Genomic DNA, 19,577 nt, shown 5'->3' with positions numbered 1-19,577 from the left:
ACTCTTTCCAATAAATACAATTTCAACAGTTTCATATTATAAGGCATTTGATGCGAGTAAGAAAGAAAGTACACTTCATGGTACCAGAATTTAACCAGGTTATATCTGAATATACAGTCACATAAATACTATTTATTTATGGATGCATTTTATGAACTAGTGGTTTAAGAAAATTTAACCATCTAGTAAAGGCAATTAGATATTGTACTTTTGCTATCAGTGAGTCATACTGACAATCTGCTCCGAAAGCTAGCTCTGTTTGAAGTAGCTACATAATTAAAGGATCTATGGTGACATGCATTAAAGCTATGAAGTCTGAAACTGGTAAACAACAAAAGGTTTAAACCTTCATTTTTAAAAAAATATGAAAAGATAACCAGGGATTTAGATATTTTTGTAAATCACTTTTGCCCCTAAAATATGACAACAAAATGCTGTGCTTGGTAGCAAAAATAAGCTACTGGACTACATTTCACAGTGTTTTATAAACAGAAATATGCATGGGAAAAAAACTAATTAGATTTATCATACCATGATGAACTTAATATTTGCTTTGTGTGTGAGAAATATGGGTTGGAAACAATAGTGTTTAACTTAAACAAAGGGAATTATAATGAAATGAAGATTAAAAATTTAGTTAAAGTGGGCAGATAAATAAGCAAGAAAGATAGTAAACAAGCAGTGGCAAATATTTACGGAGGCAATTTGTGACACTCAGCAGAAATATATCCCAGTCTGGAAGAATACTCAGAGAGAGGGATGAACCACCTACGGCTTAGCAAGGCAGTTAACGGTGAAGGAGAAAGCACGGAAGGAGGCAAAAGTCAGTGATAGCCCCAAAGACTAGGATAAATTCAAATTCCAGCGAAGGAGGACTCAAAATAATAAAGAGAGAAAATAAACTACAAGGGCAAACTTGCAAGTAATATAAAAACTGACAATAAGGACTTTTTAACATATGTACAGAAGAGAAAAGAGATCCAAACGAGCATAGGCACCTTAGAAAATAAATCTGGGAAAATAGTTAAGGGGAACATATTTTGCATCAGTCTATGAATATCCCATAACATTGAAGAATATGAGGGGAGAATTAAATACCAAAGCTATCACTAGAATAGTGGTATTAGACAAACACATGGGTCTAAAGGCAGCTAAGTCCCCTGGCCCTGATGGCTTGCATCTGAGGATCTTAAAAGAAGTATCTACATAGATACTGGATGCATTGATTGTAATTTACCAAAAATCCTTAGGCTTGTGGGAAGGACCAGAGGATCAGAAAACTGCCAATGTGACACCCCCATTCAAAAAGGAAAGCAGGCAAAAGTAGCTAACTATAGGCTGATTAGCCTTATGTTTATCATTGGAAACATTTGGAAAATCGTAATCTAATAAAGCAGAGTCAGCATGGCTTCACAAAAGGGAAATTATATCTGACTAATTTATTGAAGATTTCTGAGGAAGTTTCAACCAGAGTGAATACACGAGAACTATTAATGTGTTGTATTTGGACTTTGAGAATGTATTCAACAAGGTACCTTAAAAGGTCAAGTCATAAGATAAGAGCCTATGATGTTGGAGGTAATATATTGGTATGGATATGGAATTGGTTATTGGGTAAGAAGCAGCAAGTGAGGATAAGGGATTCCTTTTCAGGTTGCTGATGTGTAACAAGTGGGGTTCCACAGGGATCAATGCTGGGACAGCAACTGTTTACAATATATATTAATGACTTGGAGGAAGACAGCAAATATACTGCAGCCAAATTTGCAGACAACACAAGAATAGATAGAGAGAGGCAGAACACACAGTAATCAGACAGATTTTGATATGCTATATAAGTGGGCAAAAAGTTGGCAAATGGAGCATGTGAGAAAATGTTAAGTTGTACATTTTGCAAGGGAGAACAAAAGAACACTATGGAGAAAACTGTAGGAAGCTGCAACACAAAGGGTCTTGGGGGTACTTGTACATGAAACACAGAAAGCTAGCACACAGCTGCAGCAGGTAATCAGGAAAGCTTAATGGAATGTTGGCCATTATTTCAAGAGCGTTACGAGACAATAGTGGGGAAGTCTAACTGAAACTATAAAAGAATTGATAGGGCTCTTGTGGCACTGTAGTAAAGAGCCTAATTCTGAGCCAAGACTGGGTAAATGTGGAGAGGATGTTTCTCCTCATGGGAGACTATAGGGTCAGAGGGCATAGTCTCACTTTTAGGGGTGCCAATTTCTTCTCTGAGGATTGAGTGCCCTTGGAACTTCTTGCCACAGAGAGCTATGGGAACAGAGTCTCCATGTATATTTGAGAAGGCGATAAACAGATTCTTGATCAGTAGGGGAAAATCCAGTATTATGGGGAAAAGTTAGGAAAGTGGATGTAAGAAATGTCAGATCAGCCACAATCCTATTTAATGGCACAGCAGGCTTGAGGATTTACTTCTGTTCCTACTTCTTATAGTCTTAACATAATAATGATCAGGCAGAACTAGCAAAATATTGTCAGCATTCAACATATTTCTGCCACAGATGTGAAATTGAGATATCTGCTGCATCTTAAATATCCATTTTGGATGAATTGAGTAAAAACCAATGAAAACAAATCAACACAACCAATATAAATGTGGACATTCAAGGAAATAGACTTTGCTCTTATTTAGAAGATAGCAAAAAGCTCAAGTATAACATGAAGAATTGCCTCCTCAAACAGATACATATTATTTGTTGAATTTAGATCAAGTAAACAACCAAATTATTTCAATTGTTAAACCTAAAATTTCTTCTGTAATGAACTGCACAATAATTCTGCTCAAAAAGTGAAATGGAAACACTCTGCTGGGAAATTTTGAATCACTGTATTCGAGACTACTTTCTAGAATAGATAACTCTCTCAACTAAAAAATATATTGAATAAACTGTTGTTGATCATTAATATTCTTTTTTCAAACTAAGCCTTGGTTTAACATTTCATTCAAAAGACAGTGTCACTAACAGGGGAGGACACCATCGACACTGAACTGCACTGTTAGCCTTGATTGTGTGTCTAAGTCTCCAGAATGAGATTTGAATCTGCAATTTTCTGGCTCAGTTGAGTTACTGACTGAACCACAACACTCACCTAATGGACAAAATTCAAAATTACACAGGAAATGGAAAACACATTATTTTGGCTACAATTTATAAACAATGGCTGGAGATAACAGGTGGGGAAAATATGGTTTGATTTCATATGCATTAGTTGCTTAAGAAGGAAACTCAAGGGACTGACCTAAATGTAAGTAAGCAAGTGTATTTGTGCACTTCCATTCCTTTTCATGAGTGGCAACTTTCACATCATCCATCACAAGTGGTACCCAGCCACCAAAGACAAACATTCTAAAGGAAAATAAATACAGACAAAAACATAAACAGGTTGTGCTCAAAACCATTTACAACAAAACTGTGCAATTGTATTTGAAACAGATATATCAGACTTAACAAGCAAAACACAATCGGCAATGGTTCATGCTGGTTAAATGCAACAGAATGTCAATTATCCAAACTGATGGGAAATTTGGAGTGTTCAGATACACTTACTCTGAAACATATTTTTGAAAAGCTCATTTAGAAATAAGTGTTGGGAGGAAACCCAAACAATTTGGACAATTGACCGTCTAATTTATAAAAGAATTTAAATGAATATGTAATTATCAAAGCAACAAGTACAGGTAAGAGTTTACGCAAACTAAAAAGACCATTGATAACAGGATTCTAGCACCTAATTTGAAAATGTGTTACATAACAGATGAGATGCTAAACAATGATAATTACAATTTAATGAACAAAAATGTATCAACATAATATAACCAGGTATAAAATATCAGAAATTCAAATGCCATTTATATTACAAGTTTGGTTTCAGTGATAATTTAGTTAAAACTTTTAAAAATTGTAGGATCAGCGTGTCAAAGGTTCACTACAAAGGTAATACATTTCTCATAAAAGTATAATTAAACAATGAGGAGAAAATGAGGTCTGCAGATGCTGGAGATCAGAGCTGGAAATGTGTTGCTGGAAAAGCGCAGCAGGTCAGGCAGCATCCAGGGAACAGGAGAATCGACGTTTCGGGCATTAGAATGTTTCCTGAAGAAGGGCTTATGCCCGAAACGTCGATTCTCCTGTTCCCTGGATGCTGCCTGACATGCTGCGCTTTTCCAGCAACACATTTCCAGCTATAATTAAACAATGTTGGTGTTGAATGCTCTAAACCACTCAAGTGGTTTATAAAACTATGGTGCAAGTGATGCAAACGCAAAATACTGCCTGAGACTGAAATACACTCACTGCCAGCCACTTAGTCTGTGTTATGTTTTTAATTGCTGCAACCTTAAACTTGCTTCACAAGGATAGCAAACTAGCAGAACTATTATAGGAACCTTCCACATAGGGGTAAGGACACCTGCGTGGATGACTACATTTGAAAACAATTCTGCAGATATTCAAACGCACGTGGTTATAATCAGAAGTGGTAGGTAGATGCGATACGCATTTCAACAGCTATGAATCAGCACTGATGTGACCAGCATGCAGAGATGACTTGATTCACCACCTTGATGAAGAATCTTACATCTAGAAGCAAATCATTTCTGTTGGCTAGGAATGGGAAAGGAGTCTTCTTCAGTTTTTAACTACAGTACATGCAATCTTAGATTTGGAAAGGTGTTTTAAAAGTCACAATGATTTGAATGTAGCACCCAGATGCTCATCATTCACGATATTCACCTCCCAGAATCAAGTACCCAGTAAAAGATGGATCAATGCATATTTTCAAAAATCTCTCTCACACCTGTGTGAATTATTTGAAACAGAGCATTTATCATTCTGATTGAGTTGGTATGATTCTTTTAAACTCATGTGCATGAGAAATGATATGCAATCACTACCCTGTGGCCATGAACAATGATCCTCTATCACCATCATTTTTCTTGTTCACTAATCTTTTCAGATAACCTATAGATAACAGCACTTACTTATTTCCAATAACAGTAGCAGAATGCAAACTCCGAGGGAGTGGTGTTGAACCTTTGGTTGCTGGTTTAGTCCACACCAAGCTTTCTGTAAACAATGGAAGAAATACTTGACAATATACAGTAAACATCTGCACAACGCTGTTGGTCAGATAAGAGTCCAAAAGTAATATGTTTCCCTTTAGATAGTCCCACAGTCTGCAGTTCATTTGATGTTTTTTTCTATAGTTAATAAGTGATAAATTAAGCTGAAGACAAGCAATTTAATCATCTGTGCACAGCTTTACACATCAATCAACACTTTTGCAAACATATGAAGGACAGCTCCAAGATCAACTTGCATTTATACTGCATCTTTAACAAGCAATACATACTACAAGTCTCTCTAAAGGTACCCCGGCAGAAAATATGAATGCTAAAACAATGATAGAAATATTAGGAAGGGTAACCAAAATCTTAATTGAGAATGTGGGTGTTAGGGAGTGTGAAGTGGATAGGGAGTGTAGAGATCGAATTCTAGAACATAGAATTCTAGAAGGCTTAACAAAAAGCAGGCAAGATTAAAGTGGTGGATGGGATGGCTGTGGGATTGAAAGGAGTTTCCAGAAAGAGAAGGCCCAGGTCATGAAGGCATTTATATGTCAGGATTTGAAAATCAGATTTTGGACAACAGTACGGGGGAAAGTGGACTGATTACGGGATGAATTGAAGTTTACTGAGGGGTCAGCACTAGGCCTGATCAAGTAGTAAGAAATAATCAATTCTAGTCATAATAAGAATTGAAGATTGGTAATGCAGTGGAGGTGCAAACAGACAGTTGTTTTTTCCAAAAATGATACATAGTCAGAAACTCAGTTCAGAGTCACAATGCACAAATGTAGCAAAAGTACTAAGTCTAAGCCAGGGAATGGAAGCATGAAGGATAATTAATTTATAATGGAAGGTTTCGATCTTAGTAGTGTTACCTGGGAAAACAAAATGGAGCACAGCCAAGGTTGGATGCCAGATACAGAGTTGAGTCAATGGAAAAATCAATGCATGTGCTTGAGAGAGAGAGTTGATGTTACAGCATGCATGGAAATGCTCATACGTTAGGAGACAGCGTGTGCTTTGGATACAATGGTGAAGGGGTGGGAAGAGAAGACAGTGCTGGAGATTCTTTACCTTGAACAGGCACCAATAGAACCTAACAGGCCAGTCCCATTGTGATGGACAAGAGAAAACTGTTAAGAGACACTGGTGTTAGAACATACCAAAGACTCAGTGAGGTTAGGGAAGATGCTGACTTACAATGCACCAGTCATTCATTGGGGATGGCATTTGCTAGTTTGTTTGGGAGTGCTGACCGTGCCATACTTTGGGTGAAAACCTACTCAGAGAGACAAAAAGAACTGCGCAAAAGATAGGTGTGGATTGGGAAACAATTATACAGTCAAGCATTTTGGCGAGAAAAAGATGACGGGCTAGAGTACGAGTTTGCATGGTCAAAAATATGGCAAGATTTTTTTTAAACAAAAGGGGTGAGGACACAGCTTTGAAAGTGGAGGAGCAAAAAGCATAGTGTCAAATTTAGTTACAATGTCAGCTACTACATAAACCAGCGAGAGAGAATGGCTGCTCAGTGGTTTACCAGCAATGAATTTAAGGGATTAAAACATAACAGAAATTATCAGATGCACAACAGGACACAGGAGAGGAACTAGAAAGAGATCCAGGTTCTAGGGCTAGGGTACAAGGAACCAGTAGAAGGGTGAATTTAGATTGGTAGAGAAAGGACGGGAAATTGAAATGATATTCTCAACCCAATAACAAAGTTATCCATAAGGCTATATGTATTGCTAAAAGGAAAGGCAGATGGGCAGAGGAGGAGGACTGAAGGTTACTAGAGGATAAAAGGGAGTCAAAATGAAGATTGAAATCATTGAGGATAAAAATGTTGCTCAGTACAGAGGCCAACGGAGGGAACAAACCATGGATAGAAACAAAACTTCTGGAGCAACTCAACAGGTCTGACAGCACTTTTGGAGGCAGAAACAGAGTTAATGTTTTTGATTCTAATGTGACTGTGTTTTGGAACAGGGTTAAAAGGAGGGTTGGGTGCATTGCTCCTGTGGAGCGCTCACACACCAAAATTTCCACTCACAACTACAACGGAAGCCCCAATCCCACTTGGCAAAACTCCAGTGTAGACACTGAACCCTGGTCTGTGTTAAGTGCTTGCCAATTTCCTGCTTTCTGCTGATTTCCAATGGTTTACCAGATAATGATATCCACAATTCCATAAAACAATATTTTAAAAACATTTAAGGAAATCAATGCAAAGATTTTTCTTTTGGTCTTGTGCATACAGTGTCAGCATCCAATTAAAATCAGCTATTGTGCAAATACAGGGTAACATTGCCACAAAAACATGCATTATTCCAAAGAAGAGAATATGAAGAGGAAATTTGAGAAATCTCATCCATCCATTTTTAAGGGCATGATATATTTGCCTAACGCTGAATCACAGCAGGTTTTGTATTTTAAATTTGTATTTACTGTAAAGTTAATTAAGACTAATTTCATAAAATAATCACTTCAGCAGCAGGGCAAAGTCAGAGAGCACTTTTGAGATGACTACTTAGAATTGTAATTAAACCAAGAACATATCAAATTTATACTTGTAAGTTAAGTTTTTCCCTATACCAAACAGGCTGGGCAGTTTTAAGCTCTGCAACAGAAAAGCCTCTGACCTTAAAATTCACTGATTATGGTCTATTCTACTTAAATAATTACCTCCACAGCTTTGGTTTGCCATAGACATGTGATATGGTTTAACTGCTCAAATCAAATTTAAAATAACAAAGGCTCTCACATTTTGTGAAAACATGGTGCTAGAAGAGAGTCACTGGGATTTTGATTGTTTTTGGATCGAGGCATGTCTTTTGCAGGTCAGCCAGTAGATATGCAAACCAACAAAGAATAATTATCCCGTGTGAAGTTCCAGCTGGGAAAATTTAGTGCAATCTGGAACAGCAGTTTGACTATTAGAGCTTGCCATTCATCTACAGGTGAGTGGGAGTAATACATTTAGAACTCTTAAAAGACCTGTCTTGTCTATGTGAGTAGCTTTCAGGGAAGCTGGATCAAAACCTGTCACAGGACATCAACAGCTGGGTAAGTCATGATGCCTTTGAACTTTCTAGAAACTGGACCTATATACTTAAAGATTTGAGGGTAATTGGCAATTCTTCTGGTCTGGATGGGAGAATTATGAAATTGATATACAGTTGGGCAAGAAATCTGAACAGATAAGATTAGTAACCTTGCTATAATTGATGGGTGGAGGAGTGTTGCAGACTGTATTGCATTGCAGATCTCACTGAATCTTATGAATTGGAAAATAAAAAGTGGGCCTGTAAAGATGATTGCTGAGGAGATTGTGAAGAGTCATCCCACATCCTACAACAAGTTTGTCTTGTCACATTTTGAGTCATTAATTGTTTTGGGATGGTTAGGAAAGCATCAATTGACATGAAGCATCAGACACTGGTTCTGCGTTTTACATATTTGTGTCAAGTTCCTTAAGGTGATGACGTGAAATTGAAACTGTCAAAGGAAAAGATTAAAAATGACCAGCCTATCTAGTGTAGAGAAGAGCTTAATTTACAAAATATAAATTTTGTTGAAGTGATTATTTCATGCCAAAGCCTAGATGCCTTTGAGACGGTGGTGATGAGCTGCCTTTTTGAACTGCTTCAGTGCATGGAATGTAAGGAGACACACAATGATATTAGGGAGCAAATTCCAGGATTGTGACTTGGTGACACTGAAGGAATGGCGATGTAATGCCAACTCAGGATGGTGAGTGGCTTGGAAGGGAACTTGCAGATGGCAGCATTCCTATGCACCTGTTGCCCTTGTCCTTCTAGGTGGCAGTGGTCATGGGTTTGGAAAGTGGTATCTAAAGACTTTTAGTGAATTTCTGCACTGCTTCTTGTAGAGGTATACATTGCTGTTACTGAGCATTGGAGGAGGGGGGAGCGGATAAATCAGATCAATGATTCATTCTTTAGTGGCTAGGCTGGAGGGGCTGAATGGTTTACTTCTGTTCCTAATTTGTGTTCCAAATGAAAGACTCTGTGCACAGATCACAAGTACCTGCCTACTGTCTTTGCTTTGAGTATTTAAGCCAGTACGACATCAGGAGGGAAACACATAATAGAGGTTGACCACAAACCACTCCAAAGCATCTTTCTCAAACCATTTCCATCTGTTGCAAAAGTAGTTACAAATGATGTCACTTCATTTGCAGAGCTACCACTTGGAAATGAAGCACAAGGAAGGAAAGCAGATATACATTGACATTTCAGATATGTATGCTGTCAAAGAATACATATACATTGAAGGACGTTTATGATGGAAATACAAACACAGAGCATGAAACCTTCCAGAATCAACAAGCAGCAACAGGTCTGGAAGTCTTAAACTCAAAAAAGGCAGATATCAGTGTGACAAACAGGTGTCTCGCTTAAATCAAGTCACGTCAACATAAGCCACCAAGGAATCAACTCTCGTCTGAGGAAGACAACAGAAGTGACCCACTGTTCAAGCATAAATAATGAAATTTATGATTATGTGCTTGTGTAAGGACAGCCAAATTTGAAGGATCTGGAAAGAACAAACGATCTTCGTACCACCACATGTCATGATTGTTTTCTAAATGATATATCCATATGTGGTTACTTGCAAACATTGGGTGCTTGCTTGAATAAATATCCTTGCATTTTTTGGTTTGCCCTAAATACACAATATGGTGAGACATCAGATGTTGAAAATTAGTAAAGACTATCAGCATTTTGTGCACATCTAAAACAATGCTAATGCGATATCCAGCTGAGGGGTGAAAATGAGCTGCCAGAGGATGTGGTGGAGGCTAGTACAATTGCAACATTTAAGAGGCATTTGGATGGGTGTATGAATAGGAAGGGCTTGGAGGGATATGGGCCGGGAGCTGGCAGGTGGGACGAGGTTGGGTTGGGATATCTGGTTGGCATGGATGGGTTGGGCTGAAGGGTCTGTTTCCATGCTGTACATCTCTATGACTCTATAATATATCCAATCATCTGCATATTGTAGTGTATCATGAAACCCACCTCCAGCGTGCTGTGAAAACTGTAACATTTACAGAACTAGAGGTTGTGAAGTTGCAACATTCAATTCTGTCCTACAAAAGAATTGGGCTCATTGCAAGGTATTTATTAGGTCACTTTGGGGTCACAGAAGAACTGTTTGGAAGAATATAGACAGGGACTGCAGGTTATTGACTTGTGAGACAGAGAACAGACTCAATGTTAGGAGTACTAACTTAGAGCTGTGTTGCAGGGTAATCAAAAGCAGTTAAATGGTTGTGTTATTAGAAAATGTCAGAAAGAAGCAAGCATTTAAGACTCAGATGAAGTCCTGGGGAGTGAAAGAAAGCAAAGGTTACAGGTTCATTTCTGGGGGAAATCATTAAGGGCTCAGAAGACAAATGCAAGTGTTACAGATTACATTACAGTGTGGAAACAGGCCCTTCGGCCCATCAAGTCCACACCAACCCGCCGAAGCGAACCCACCCATATCCCTACATTTACCCCTTACCGAACACTACGGGCAATTTAGTATGGCCAATTCACCTGACCCTGCACATCTTTGGACTGTGGGAGGAAACCCACGCAGACATGGGGAGAACGTGCAAACTCCACACAGTCAGTCGCCTGAGGCGGGAATTGAACCCGGGTCTCTGGCGCTGTGAGTGCTAACCACTGTGCCACCGTGCCGCCCACTATTAATACTTCAGTTGACCTGAGAGAATGGAATTGAAAAGCTCACAAGCGGCACTGGTTTCATACAATTAAGGTCTGGGAAAACCCTAAGAGCAGATTTTTGCTCATTGAAGCTAGTTAATGGCAAAAAGCTGGAGTTGCCTCAGTAAATAAGCACTGGAACGCAGTTTTAGAACCAACGAGAGTGTGAACCCAGAATAGGAGGATGATTGACAAGAACAGGAACAGTCCATGACAAAGTTGCTCTTGAGAAGGAATTATGGCCAGATGAGGAAGAGTGAAGAATTATAATCACTTGTGAAGTTTAACAAGATTTGATGAACATCTGTGCTGTTAAATGTATTTCATCTTGGGGTGGGGGAATCTGCCTTTGAAATGCACTGTAGGGACAATATATTACTTGTCTTTATAACATGCTAATTCTGGCTGTTGGAAATAATTGTATATTTAACAGAAATTGTATTACTTTTCTAAAAACTGTAAAGTACTGTTATTTTGTTCAAAACTGTGGAATCTTGTGGCCTTATTTTTTTTGCCCCGAGATCTAATCTTTCCGTCACTTTAAAAATGAAAGATTATCAGTCCTTAACCAGATCATGAAGATGGTGATCTGGTCTGGGGTCCCAAACATAACTTAGCTGTTGAAAATCATAAGCAACTAGATTTTCTTCCTTTTAATGAACCTGATGCTCTGGTCTTAAATCACTCTTGCTGCCTAACCATACCAGCTGTGAGAAGAACATTCAAGAAGAGTTTTGAAGTGAAAGGATTAAAAAGGACAAGCAGTGTCTCTCTTCATCTGCCCTCCCATGTATTTTTTCCAATATCACCTGTCAGGATAGATAACTATTTGAAAATGAACCACATACTTTCTGAACAACAAACATTTTTTCAGTAGTACATTTTACATGTAAAATGTCCCAGGACCATACACAATTGGAGCCCGTAAACAGTTAGGTGGACTTTAAGCTTTTTGTGTACTTACCCACATCCAATATCCAAAGATCTCCAAGTCTACATCCACTCATTCCTCCATAAATTATCATCTTTGGTTTCTTCGAATCTTTATAAACAACAGCAGTGTGAGATTCTCTTGGAGGTGGCGGGGTGCCATGTGTAACAGGAATGTCCCATCCTACCACTCCTGATCCAGATCGAAGCTCCACAGTGTACAAGTCATTCAAGTACCTTCATATACAGCAAACAAAAAAAATGTTCACATTTAACAATGTGAGATGGAGACTGAGAAAACCAACCGAAGTTTAAAAATGGATTGGCTGTCCACCTCATCAGTGGTGACTCTTCAACCATCAACTAGCAACAATAAAGCAAGCTACATTTTAACCCCCAATCAACTTTAAAGGAGTTTGATACGGAAGTTGATGAAAGTTTAATCGATCTTAATCACATTTGATGGAATATTCAGCACTCTCAAATTGACACAAAAGTACCTTAGCCATACACTCTTGAAACGTTAAAGGCACAATCAGTCAAATTTTCTTCTCACAAAACATGGAGATGTTCCTTGCAGACTTAGTCATATTTTCCGAAGTGCATTCTTCAATTAAAGATGGGATAGAGCACAGGGAATAATTTCACCAGATGCAGAGCCATAATTTAGCTGCCATATCAAAGTCATACTTTTATCTTACAATATTACACGTTCATGTGTCTTCAATTATAACAAAAATCACTTATGTAGACTCGTTTCACAGAATTTATGACTTTTACTAATGGTGTGTACACAGATGTGAGGTTTTAAATGTAAATGTAATATTAGTCAGTGTTGGTATGTTAATGGAAGTCAAGTGAAGCACAGTTGATTTTTGTTTTTATGAATGCAAGAGTTAATAAACCAGTGTCAGAAAAGGACTGGACAACTGGTCAGCTGCAAACCAATGAAGAGGGGGTTAAGTGCATTGACAAACAAGGTAGAAAGGTTAGTTGTGGTGCAAAGGTTACAGCCAAGCTACAGATTAAAGGGAAGGTTATGATTCCAGCTAATGGAACTACTGGAGAAGTTCGACCCCAGAATGAAGTCTGCCTTGATGGATTACAAAAAAAAACTAAATCAGTCACTGAAACATAATTGCAGAAGGCTGAAAAGTTTCTTTAACAACGTAAGTTTATTTCATAAAAGACATAAAAACAACCAAAAGCTATTTAGATATTGAAGACAATTTAGAAAAATCTTAAAACCCACAGTAAAACAAAGGCTTCAATCCATTTCCTAAAACAATCATTTCACAGCAAAACAAGTCCAGAGAAATTATGCTTTTATATCAAATCTTCAACTTTTACATAACTAATTCTTCCCAGTTTCCTCCCTTGAAATTGGAGTCCTCTTACATGAATATAGCTTAGGTCGACAAACTAATGGGTTAGGTTAATTTAGCCCTCAAACTACTATGAAAAACTCATTTCTAGGAGACAAACCATAGTTGCTTCTGATTCCAGTCAGAGCTGCTCCAAACTGCCCTAAAACTTACAATCTCACGGTTTTCTAAACTAAAATCAATCCTCGATTATTGTGTACTCAAAACAACCTAACAAACTTCAATGTTAAACCACTGCCGTATAAATAATTTTTTAAAATTTATCTAACAAGGGTCTGCGGCCACTTGCTCTCTGAAGGAGCCCGGAAAGACTCTTCCACCTTATTTTTGTTTAAAGATAACTCTTCACAAATGTAACCAATACCTATGCACCATTACTTTTTTAAATTCAGGCTCCAAAAATGACATTAATATATCTAAATAATATCCCCTTCATCAGACTTTTTCCCAAATAAGAATGAAAATAGTGAATGCAGAATGAAACAGACTCATTTAATTCACCATCAGAATGTTAGTTTTAAAAGTATTTGTGTTACATTTACAGCCAATATACAAGTTTCATGGCAATCATATTTTACATAAGCCCATTTGCACACTGCATTCAGTTTCCTTCATACATGCTTTTGAAGTATCTGGTAGAACATTGCCTATTTTTTAAGACATAGAATTGATTTTAAATTGTATGTTTGGAGCATACATGAAGCAATACATTTAGCCGCCTTGGCCCTAAACTCTGCAATTACCTTTCTCACCCTTCCCATCAGGATCTGTCTTAAAGAGCCTTCTCAGCAACCAACTTTCTCACCTTTCATTCAGTCACCTATTTTAACTTCTCCCTTAAATATCCATTTCCTCTTCTATGAAACATCACAGGATATACTTTGCTAAAAGGGGAAGCAGTGCAGAAAGAGATAGATTGAGGCAATTGCAGTCATGATCTTCATTTCCAATGCTCTAATTTTCTAATTCTACTTACATATTATTATGGATATAATCCAAAATCCTACTTCTTGCTTTGCTTTACAGCATCAGTTAGTTCCAAGTGCCTCATGAAAAACACCTTTCCAATCCTACTGCATTTGCTTGACTTACAACATTGCCTGGCAGTGAGAATCAATTTCACCCACTTTATAAATGAATAGAAAATTAAAAGTTGCTCAATAGAAGGAATTAACAATTGTGGAATTCTCAAAATGTCAGTCATCACCTATTTACTGGTAGCTGAAAATGCTCTTAAATACACACGGAACATAGCAAAAGTCAATATTGCAATAGCCAATGATCAGCAACAGCATTCGGCATCAGGTATCATAGTATTACAACATAAAGTACTATTTGTAGCAGAAGTCAGCAGGGGGTACCTTGGAATATTATTCTTTGGGTCTTCACTGTCATTAGCCAGGCCACCAAATAAATAACACTTATTCCCAACAAGACACAAGGTGTGGCCAAGGCGGGGACAGGGTTGTGGACCATTTTTAGGAGGTTTTGGTTTTAATTTCTTCCACTCCCATCTGCTCGCCTACAAAAAAAATAACTGATTTTAACAATCAAGTAAACAACAACGCGTATTTATATAGTGTTCTTTACCGCAACGTAAGGCACCTTACAGAACTAAAATGAAACAAAATCACAGATGGACATACCTGGTCAGATAACCAAAACCTGTTCAAAGAGTTTGAGGAGCATGTTAAAGAGAGTATGATAAGCAGAGAAGTGGAGAGAATTAGGGAAAGAATACCTGAATGCTTTTCCATCAATGGTGGAGCAATTAAAATCGAGATTATACAAGGCCAGAATTAGTGTGGTACAGAAATCTAGGGGTCTTGCAAAGAGATAGGGAGGGGTGAGGTGGTGGAAGAATTCTAAAATATAGATGAGAACCTTAAAATATCAAATTTCCAATATGTTTTACAATTTGAAATTTTAAACAGAAAATTACATTTGCAAACATAATACGCCATTTATCAAAGAGACCTCTGAACGGAAGAAATTAAGGTTCTGAGGAGTTGAGATGAAATTTTAACATCACAAAATAAATGTAGTAGTTGGAACAATTGCTCACCTGCAATTCATATAGGTCATTGCTATACTTTCCATATTCTACCATTCCTCCAAATACCAGGATCCTGGTGCCGTCGCAGATGAAGCCATAAGCTGCACAACCTGGTGGGATGTCCCCCCTAACTGCAGGGATAAACCACTGGTTGGTGGCTGTAATCAAATATTCACAGAAAACAGAAAAAGGAAAGGATTCAATTAACAAAATCATATTAAGGAACAAATCCATACAAACTTCACATTATGAACCTCAAATTCAAATTAATATAATTGCATTGCTTAATATTATTCTAAGAACATAGACATTTTCATCATATTAATTGTAATTAGTGCTTGAAACAGGCAATGGGATATTTTCAATCAGAAACTTGTCTCTTTCTTCAGAAAAGAAAGAATTGTACAAATTTTATGAAATATGAAATATGAAATTCAGAGCAATGGGAATCAAGGCAGAAGTTCTCCACTGGTTGGAACCATATTTAGGACAAAAGAATATGGTGTGGTTAATGAGGCCAATCACTTCACTTCCAGACTATTGCTGCAGAACACTCATACTGAAGCAGTACATATCAATATGTAGCGAGACCTGTAATACATATCAGTTTGGACCAAGAAGTGGCAAGTGACATTCAAGCAAGTGACCATCTCCAACAAAAGGGAATACCTTCTGCAAGATACTCAAGGGCATTACCTTTGCTGAATCACCCACAACCAGCATCTTGACAGTTATCATAGACCAAAAACTGAACTTGACCAGACGTCAAAATGCAGTAGTTACATGTGCAGGTTAGAGGCAACTAACTCACTTTCCATCTCCCCAAACCCTGTTCAATATCCCCAAGAGTTCCAGACTTCTAGATGAATGCAACTCCAACAACGTAAGAAGTTTACCATTAACCAGAACAAAAAGCCTACTTGATCATCACCCATTCACCAAAGTAAATATTTACTCACTATCACTAATGGACAATATGTTCTCTTTCAAAAGCATATTCTAAAGCTGTAACATCTACTACCTAGAAAGATAGCAAACTCAGGGTGAGACCACAACCTGCAGATTCCCCACCAAGCCAAATACTATCCTGACATGGAGCTATAATCGCCATTCCTTCACTGTTCCTGGACCAAAATCCTGCAGGCTGCTTCCTAACAGCACTATGGGTATAATCACACCATCTGGATTCCAGCAGTTCAAGGCGGCAATCAACACCACTACCACCACCACAACTACTTGGGGATAACAACAAGCACTGGTCTTACCAGCAAATCTCACAACACAAAGGAATTTTTAAAATCTAATATGCTTTTAGACTTGTTTGCACTTTATACATAATATACACTACTCTTTTTGTGTTTTAACAAATAATGCTATTTGGTAAACAAAATCTCATTTCCAAATAATACTTGGAACATGCAAAGTTTAAAACAAAAACAGCCTGGTTCTGATGTAACTTGGTGGACTCTCCATAACAAAAATGTTCATTTTTTGAGAGATTTAATCTCATTGGAAATTTTAAAAGTCTTCTTCAGCTTGCTGGTTGGTGAGATTTGTTGATTCATGATAAAAATATTTTTCAAAAGATGATTGCTCAGGATGATCAACTCCAATCGGTTTGAGATTCTCTCCTCTATTCAACCCTGGTCAGTATCTTTCTTTTATTCATCCAGGCTAACGGGAGTGTTGGTGGCTGGGCCAGCATTAGTTGCCAATTCCTAATCAACCTTTGGTGGTGGGGGTGAGCTGCCTTCTTGAACTGCTTAAATCTATGTGCTATACGTAGCCCCACAACAGCATTAGAGAGGGAACTCCTGGTGGGGTTTCCTTCCACGAGTTCTGCCTGACTATCTGTTTTTCTAATTATTTTTAGTATGTAGTTTCGCAGTGGTTCAACAGCAAGTGACACAGCTTTTTAGCTGAATGCTAAATGCTGTGATATGATCAGGCTATTCACACTACAGCCCTCAAAATGTCATCAAGTTGTAAACCAACTGATACGCTACAATAAGGATGATTTTCATACAAAGATGGCAATTTCCACTACTTCTACTCCCCATCAAATCAAAATTTAGGTTTTGCTGTGACTTTATGTGAACACTGCAAAATGCATTTGGAACTTAAAACTGAAATCACATATTAAAGAACTGTTCTTATTCTAAGAGTTCTACATAATGCAGAATCGGGTCTTAAATTCTAGAGCCCTCAGCTTATAAGAAGATTAGTTCACTATACAATAGTGTTAATAGTTATGCTATGTTGGCTCCAAAACATCGCCATCAGCTGTACTAGTACTAAATAAGAGTATCGATCAGCTAAAATCCTGATCAACGAAACTTGGCATAATTTTAAAATTTGCTCTTCAAAGTGCATTTAGTGAATATGGCCAACAGATATTTTTAATCAACCTGCTTAGACACATTAACCCACTTCTGGAGAGGTGGGATCTTGGAATACAGATCTTCTGGCCTTGGAGTCTGGACACTACCACTGTGTGGCACAGTGTTCGCACTGCTGCCTCACAGCGCCAGAGACTCTGGTTCAATTCCCACCTCGGGCAACTGACTATGTGGAGTTTGCACATTCTCCGTGTCTGCGTGGGTTTCCTCCGGGTGCTCCAATTTTCTCCCACAGTCCAAAAATGTGTAGGTCAGGTGAATGGGCCATGCTAAATTGCCCGTCGTGTTAGGTGAAGGGGTCAATGTGGGGGAATGGGTCTGGGTGGGTGGCTCTTCGGACGGTCGGTGCAGACTTGTTGGGCCGAAGGGCCTGTTTCTACACTGTAAGTAATCTAATCTAATCATATTGATTCCAATGCCTTGTAATGGCTCCCAACTGATGACAAGTTAACCCTACCAGTGCTTCTCCAGACAATGCTCCTCCCATTTGCATGTAAATACACAGCAACTGAATCAAATAAGCAAATATGCCTTCAAACACTTATTTTTGGAAGTGTTAATTTCTCATATCTCTCAATCATTCACTAAAATAGCATTTGGCCAGCCAGAATGTTAGGAAGATTAAAACCACAAACATTTCCATTGCTTTTTTAAAGCTGATTTTAGCAGAATTAGATCATTTGGCGCATTGAGTCTGCTCTGCTATTGATCATGGGTGATAGGTTTCTCAACCCATTTTCCTGCAACCGTTGATTGCCTTTCTAAAGAATAATGTATTTATCTCTATTTTAAAGATATTTAATGACTTGGCCTCCACAATCTTCTGCAGCGATGAGCTCCATAAATTCAACATAAGAAATTCCTCATCTCAGTTTTAAAGGGTCACCCCTTCACTCTGAGTCTGTGCCCTGAGGCCCTCGTCACTCTTACTGGTGGAAACATTTTCTCCACGTCCAAGGTGTCCAGGTCTCTCAGACTTCTAAGTTTCAATGACAGATCCTTTCATCCTTCTAAACTGCAGCAAATTCAGACCCATAGTCCATAACTACTCTTCATATGACAAGCCCCTCATTTCCAGAATCATTCTTGTGCATCTCCTCTGAACCTCCTCCAAGGCCAGCGCACCCTTCCTTAGACAGCAGGCTAAACTGGTCACAATATTCAAAATTCAGTCTGACCAGAACCTTATACAGCCTCAGCAGTATATCCATGCTCTTGTATTCGAGGCTTCTCAAATTTTTTATGGATACAGGCCATTCAGCCTAACCAGTACACACCAAGCCTCCACAGAGCATCTCACCCAGGCTCATTCCCACTACCCTATCTCTGCCTTGCCCATGGCTAACACACCTAACCTATACAACCCTGAACACTATGGGTAATTTAACATGGCCAACCCATCTTTTCAGCACAGAGTCATAGAGATGTACAGCACAGAAACAGACCCTTGGGTCTAACTTGTCCATGCCGACCAGATATCCTAACTTGGCCCATGTCCCTCTACACCCTTCCTATTCATATACCCATCCAGATGCCTTTTAAATGTTGCAATTGTACCAGCCTCAACCACTTCCTCTGGCAGCTCATTCCATAAATGCACTACCCTCTATGTGAAAAAGTTGCCCCTTAGGTCTCTTTTATATATGGTTCCCCTCTCATCCTAAACCTATGCCCTCTAGATTAGATTAGATTAGATTACTTACAGTGTGGTTACAGGCCCTTCGGCCCAACAAGTCCACACCGACCCACCGAAGCACAACCCACCCATACCCCTACATTTACCCCTTTAACCTAACACTACGGGCAATTTAGCATGGCCATTTCACCTGACCCGCACATCTTTGTGACTGTGGGAGGAAACCGGAGCAAAACCACGCAGACACGGGGAGAATGTGCAAACTCCACACAGTCAGTCGCCTGAGTTGGGAATTGAACCCGGGTCTCTGGCGCTGTGAGGCAGCAGTGCTAACCACTGCG

General features: G+C 38.6%; 1 protein-coding gene across 4 annotated transcripts in view; it reads right to left on the bottom strand.

The window, feature by feature from the left end:
* The window catches only part of LOC122559831 (host cell factor 2-like), an 83,177-nt gene that overhangs the window by 57,923 nt on the left and 5,677 nt on the right, over positions 1-19,577 (bottom strand). For all 4 annotated transcript variants that reach the window (XM_043709924.1, XM_043709926.1, XM_043709923.1 and 1 more), the window contains exons 2-6: positions 15,211-15,359; positions 14,507-14,667; positions 11,795-11,997; positions 5,006-5,090; positions 3,265-3,371 (exon numbers count right to left, since the gene is read on the bottom strand). In XM_043709924.1, the coding sequence (XP_043565859.1) occupies positions 3,265-3,371; positions 5,006-5,090; positions 11,795-11,997; positions 14,507-14,667; positions 15,211-15,359 (705 nt within the window). The remainder of the gene's footprint in view (positions 1-3,264; positions 3,372-5,005; positions 5,091-11,794; positions 11,998-14,506; positions 14,668-15,210; positions 15,360-19,577) is intronic.

Source organism: Chiloscyllium plagiosum, chromosome 19, assembly GCF_004010195.1.
Source record: "Chiloscyllium plagiosum isolate BGI_BamShark_2017 chromosome 19, ASM401019v2, whole genome shotgun sequence".
NCBI lineage: Eukaryota > Metazoa > Chordata > Chondrichthyes > Orectolobiformes > Hemiscylliidae > Chiloscyllium > Chiloscyllium plagiosum.
The sequence above is the reverse complement of the archived record's forward strand: the minus strand, read 5'-3'. Positions and strand labels throughout refer to the sequence as shown.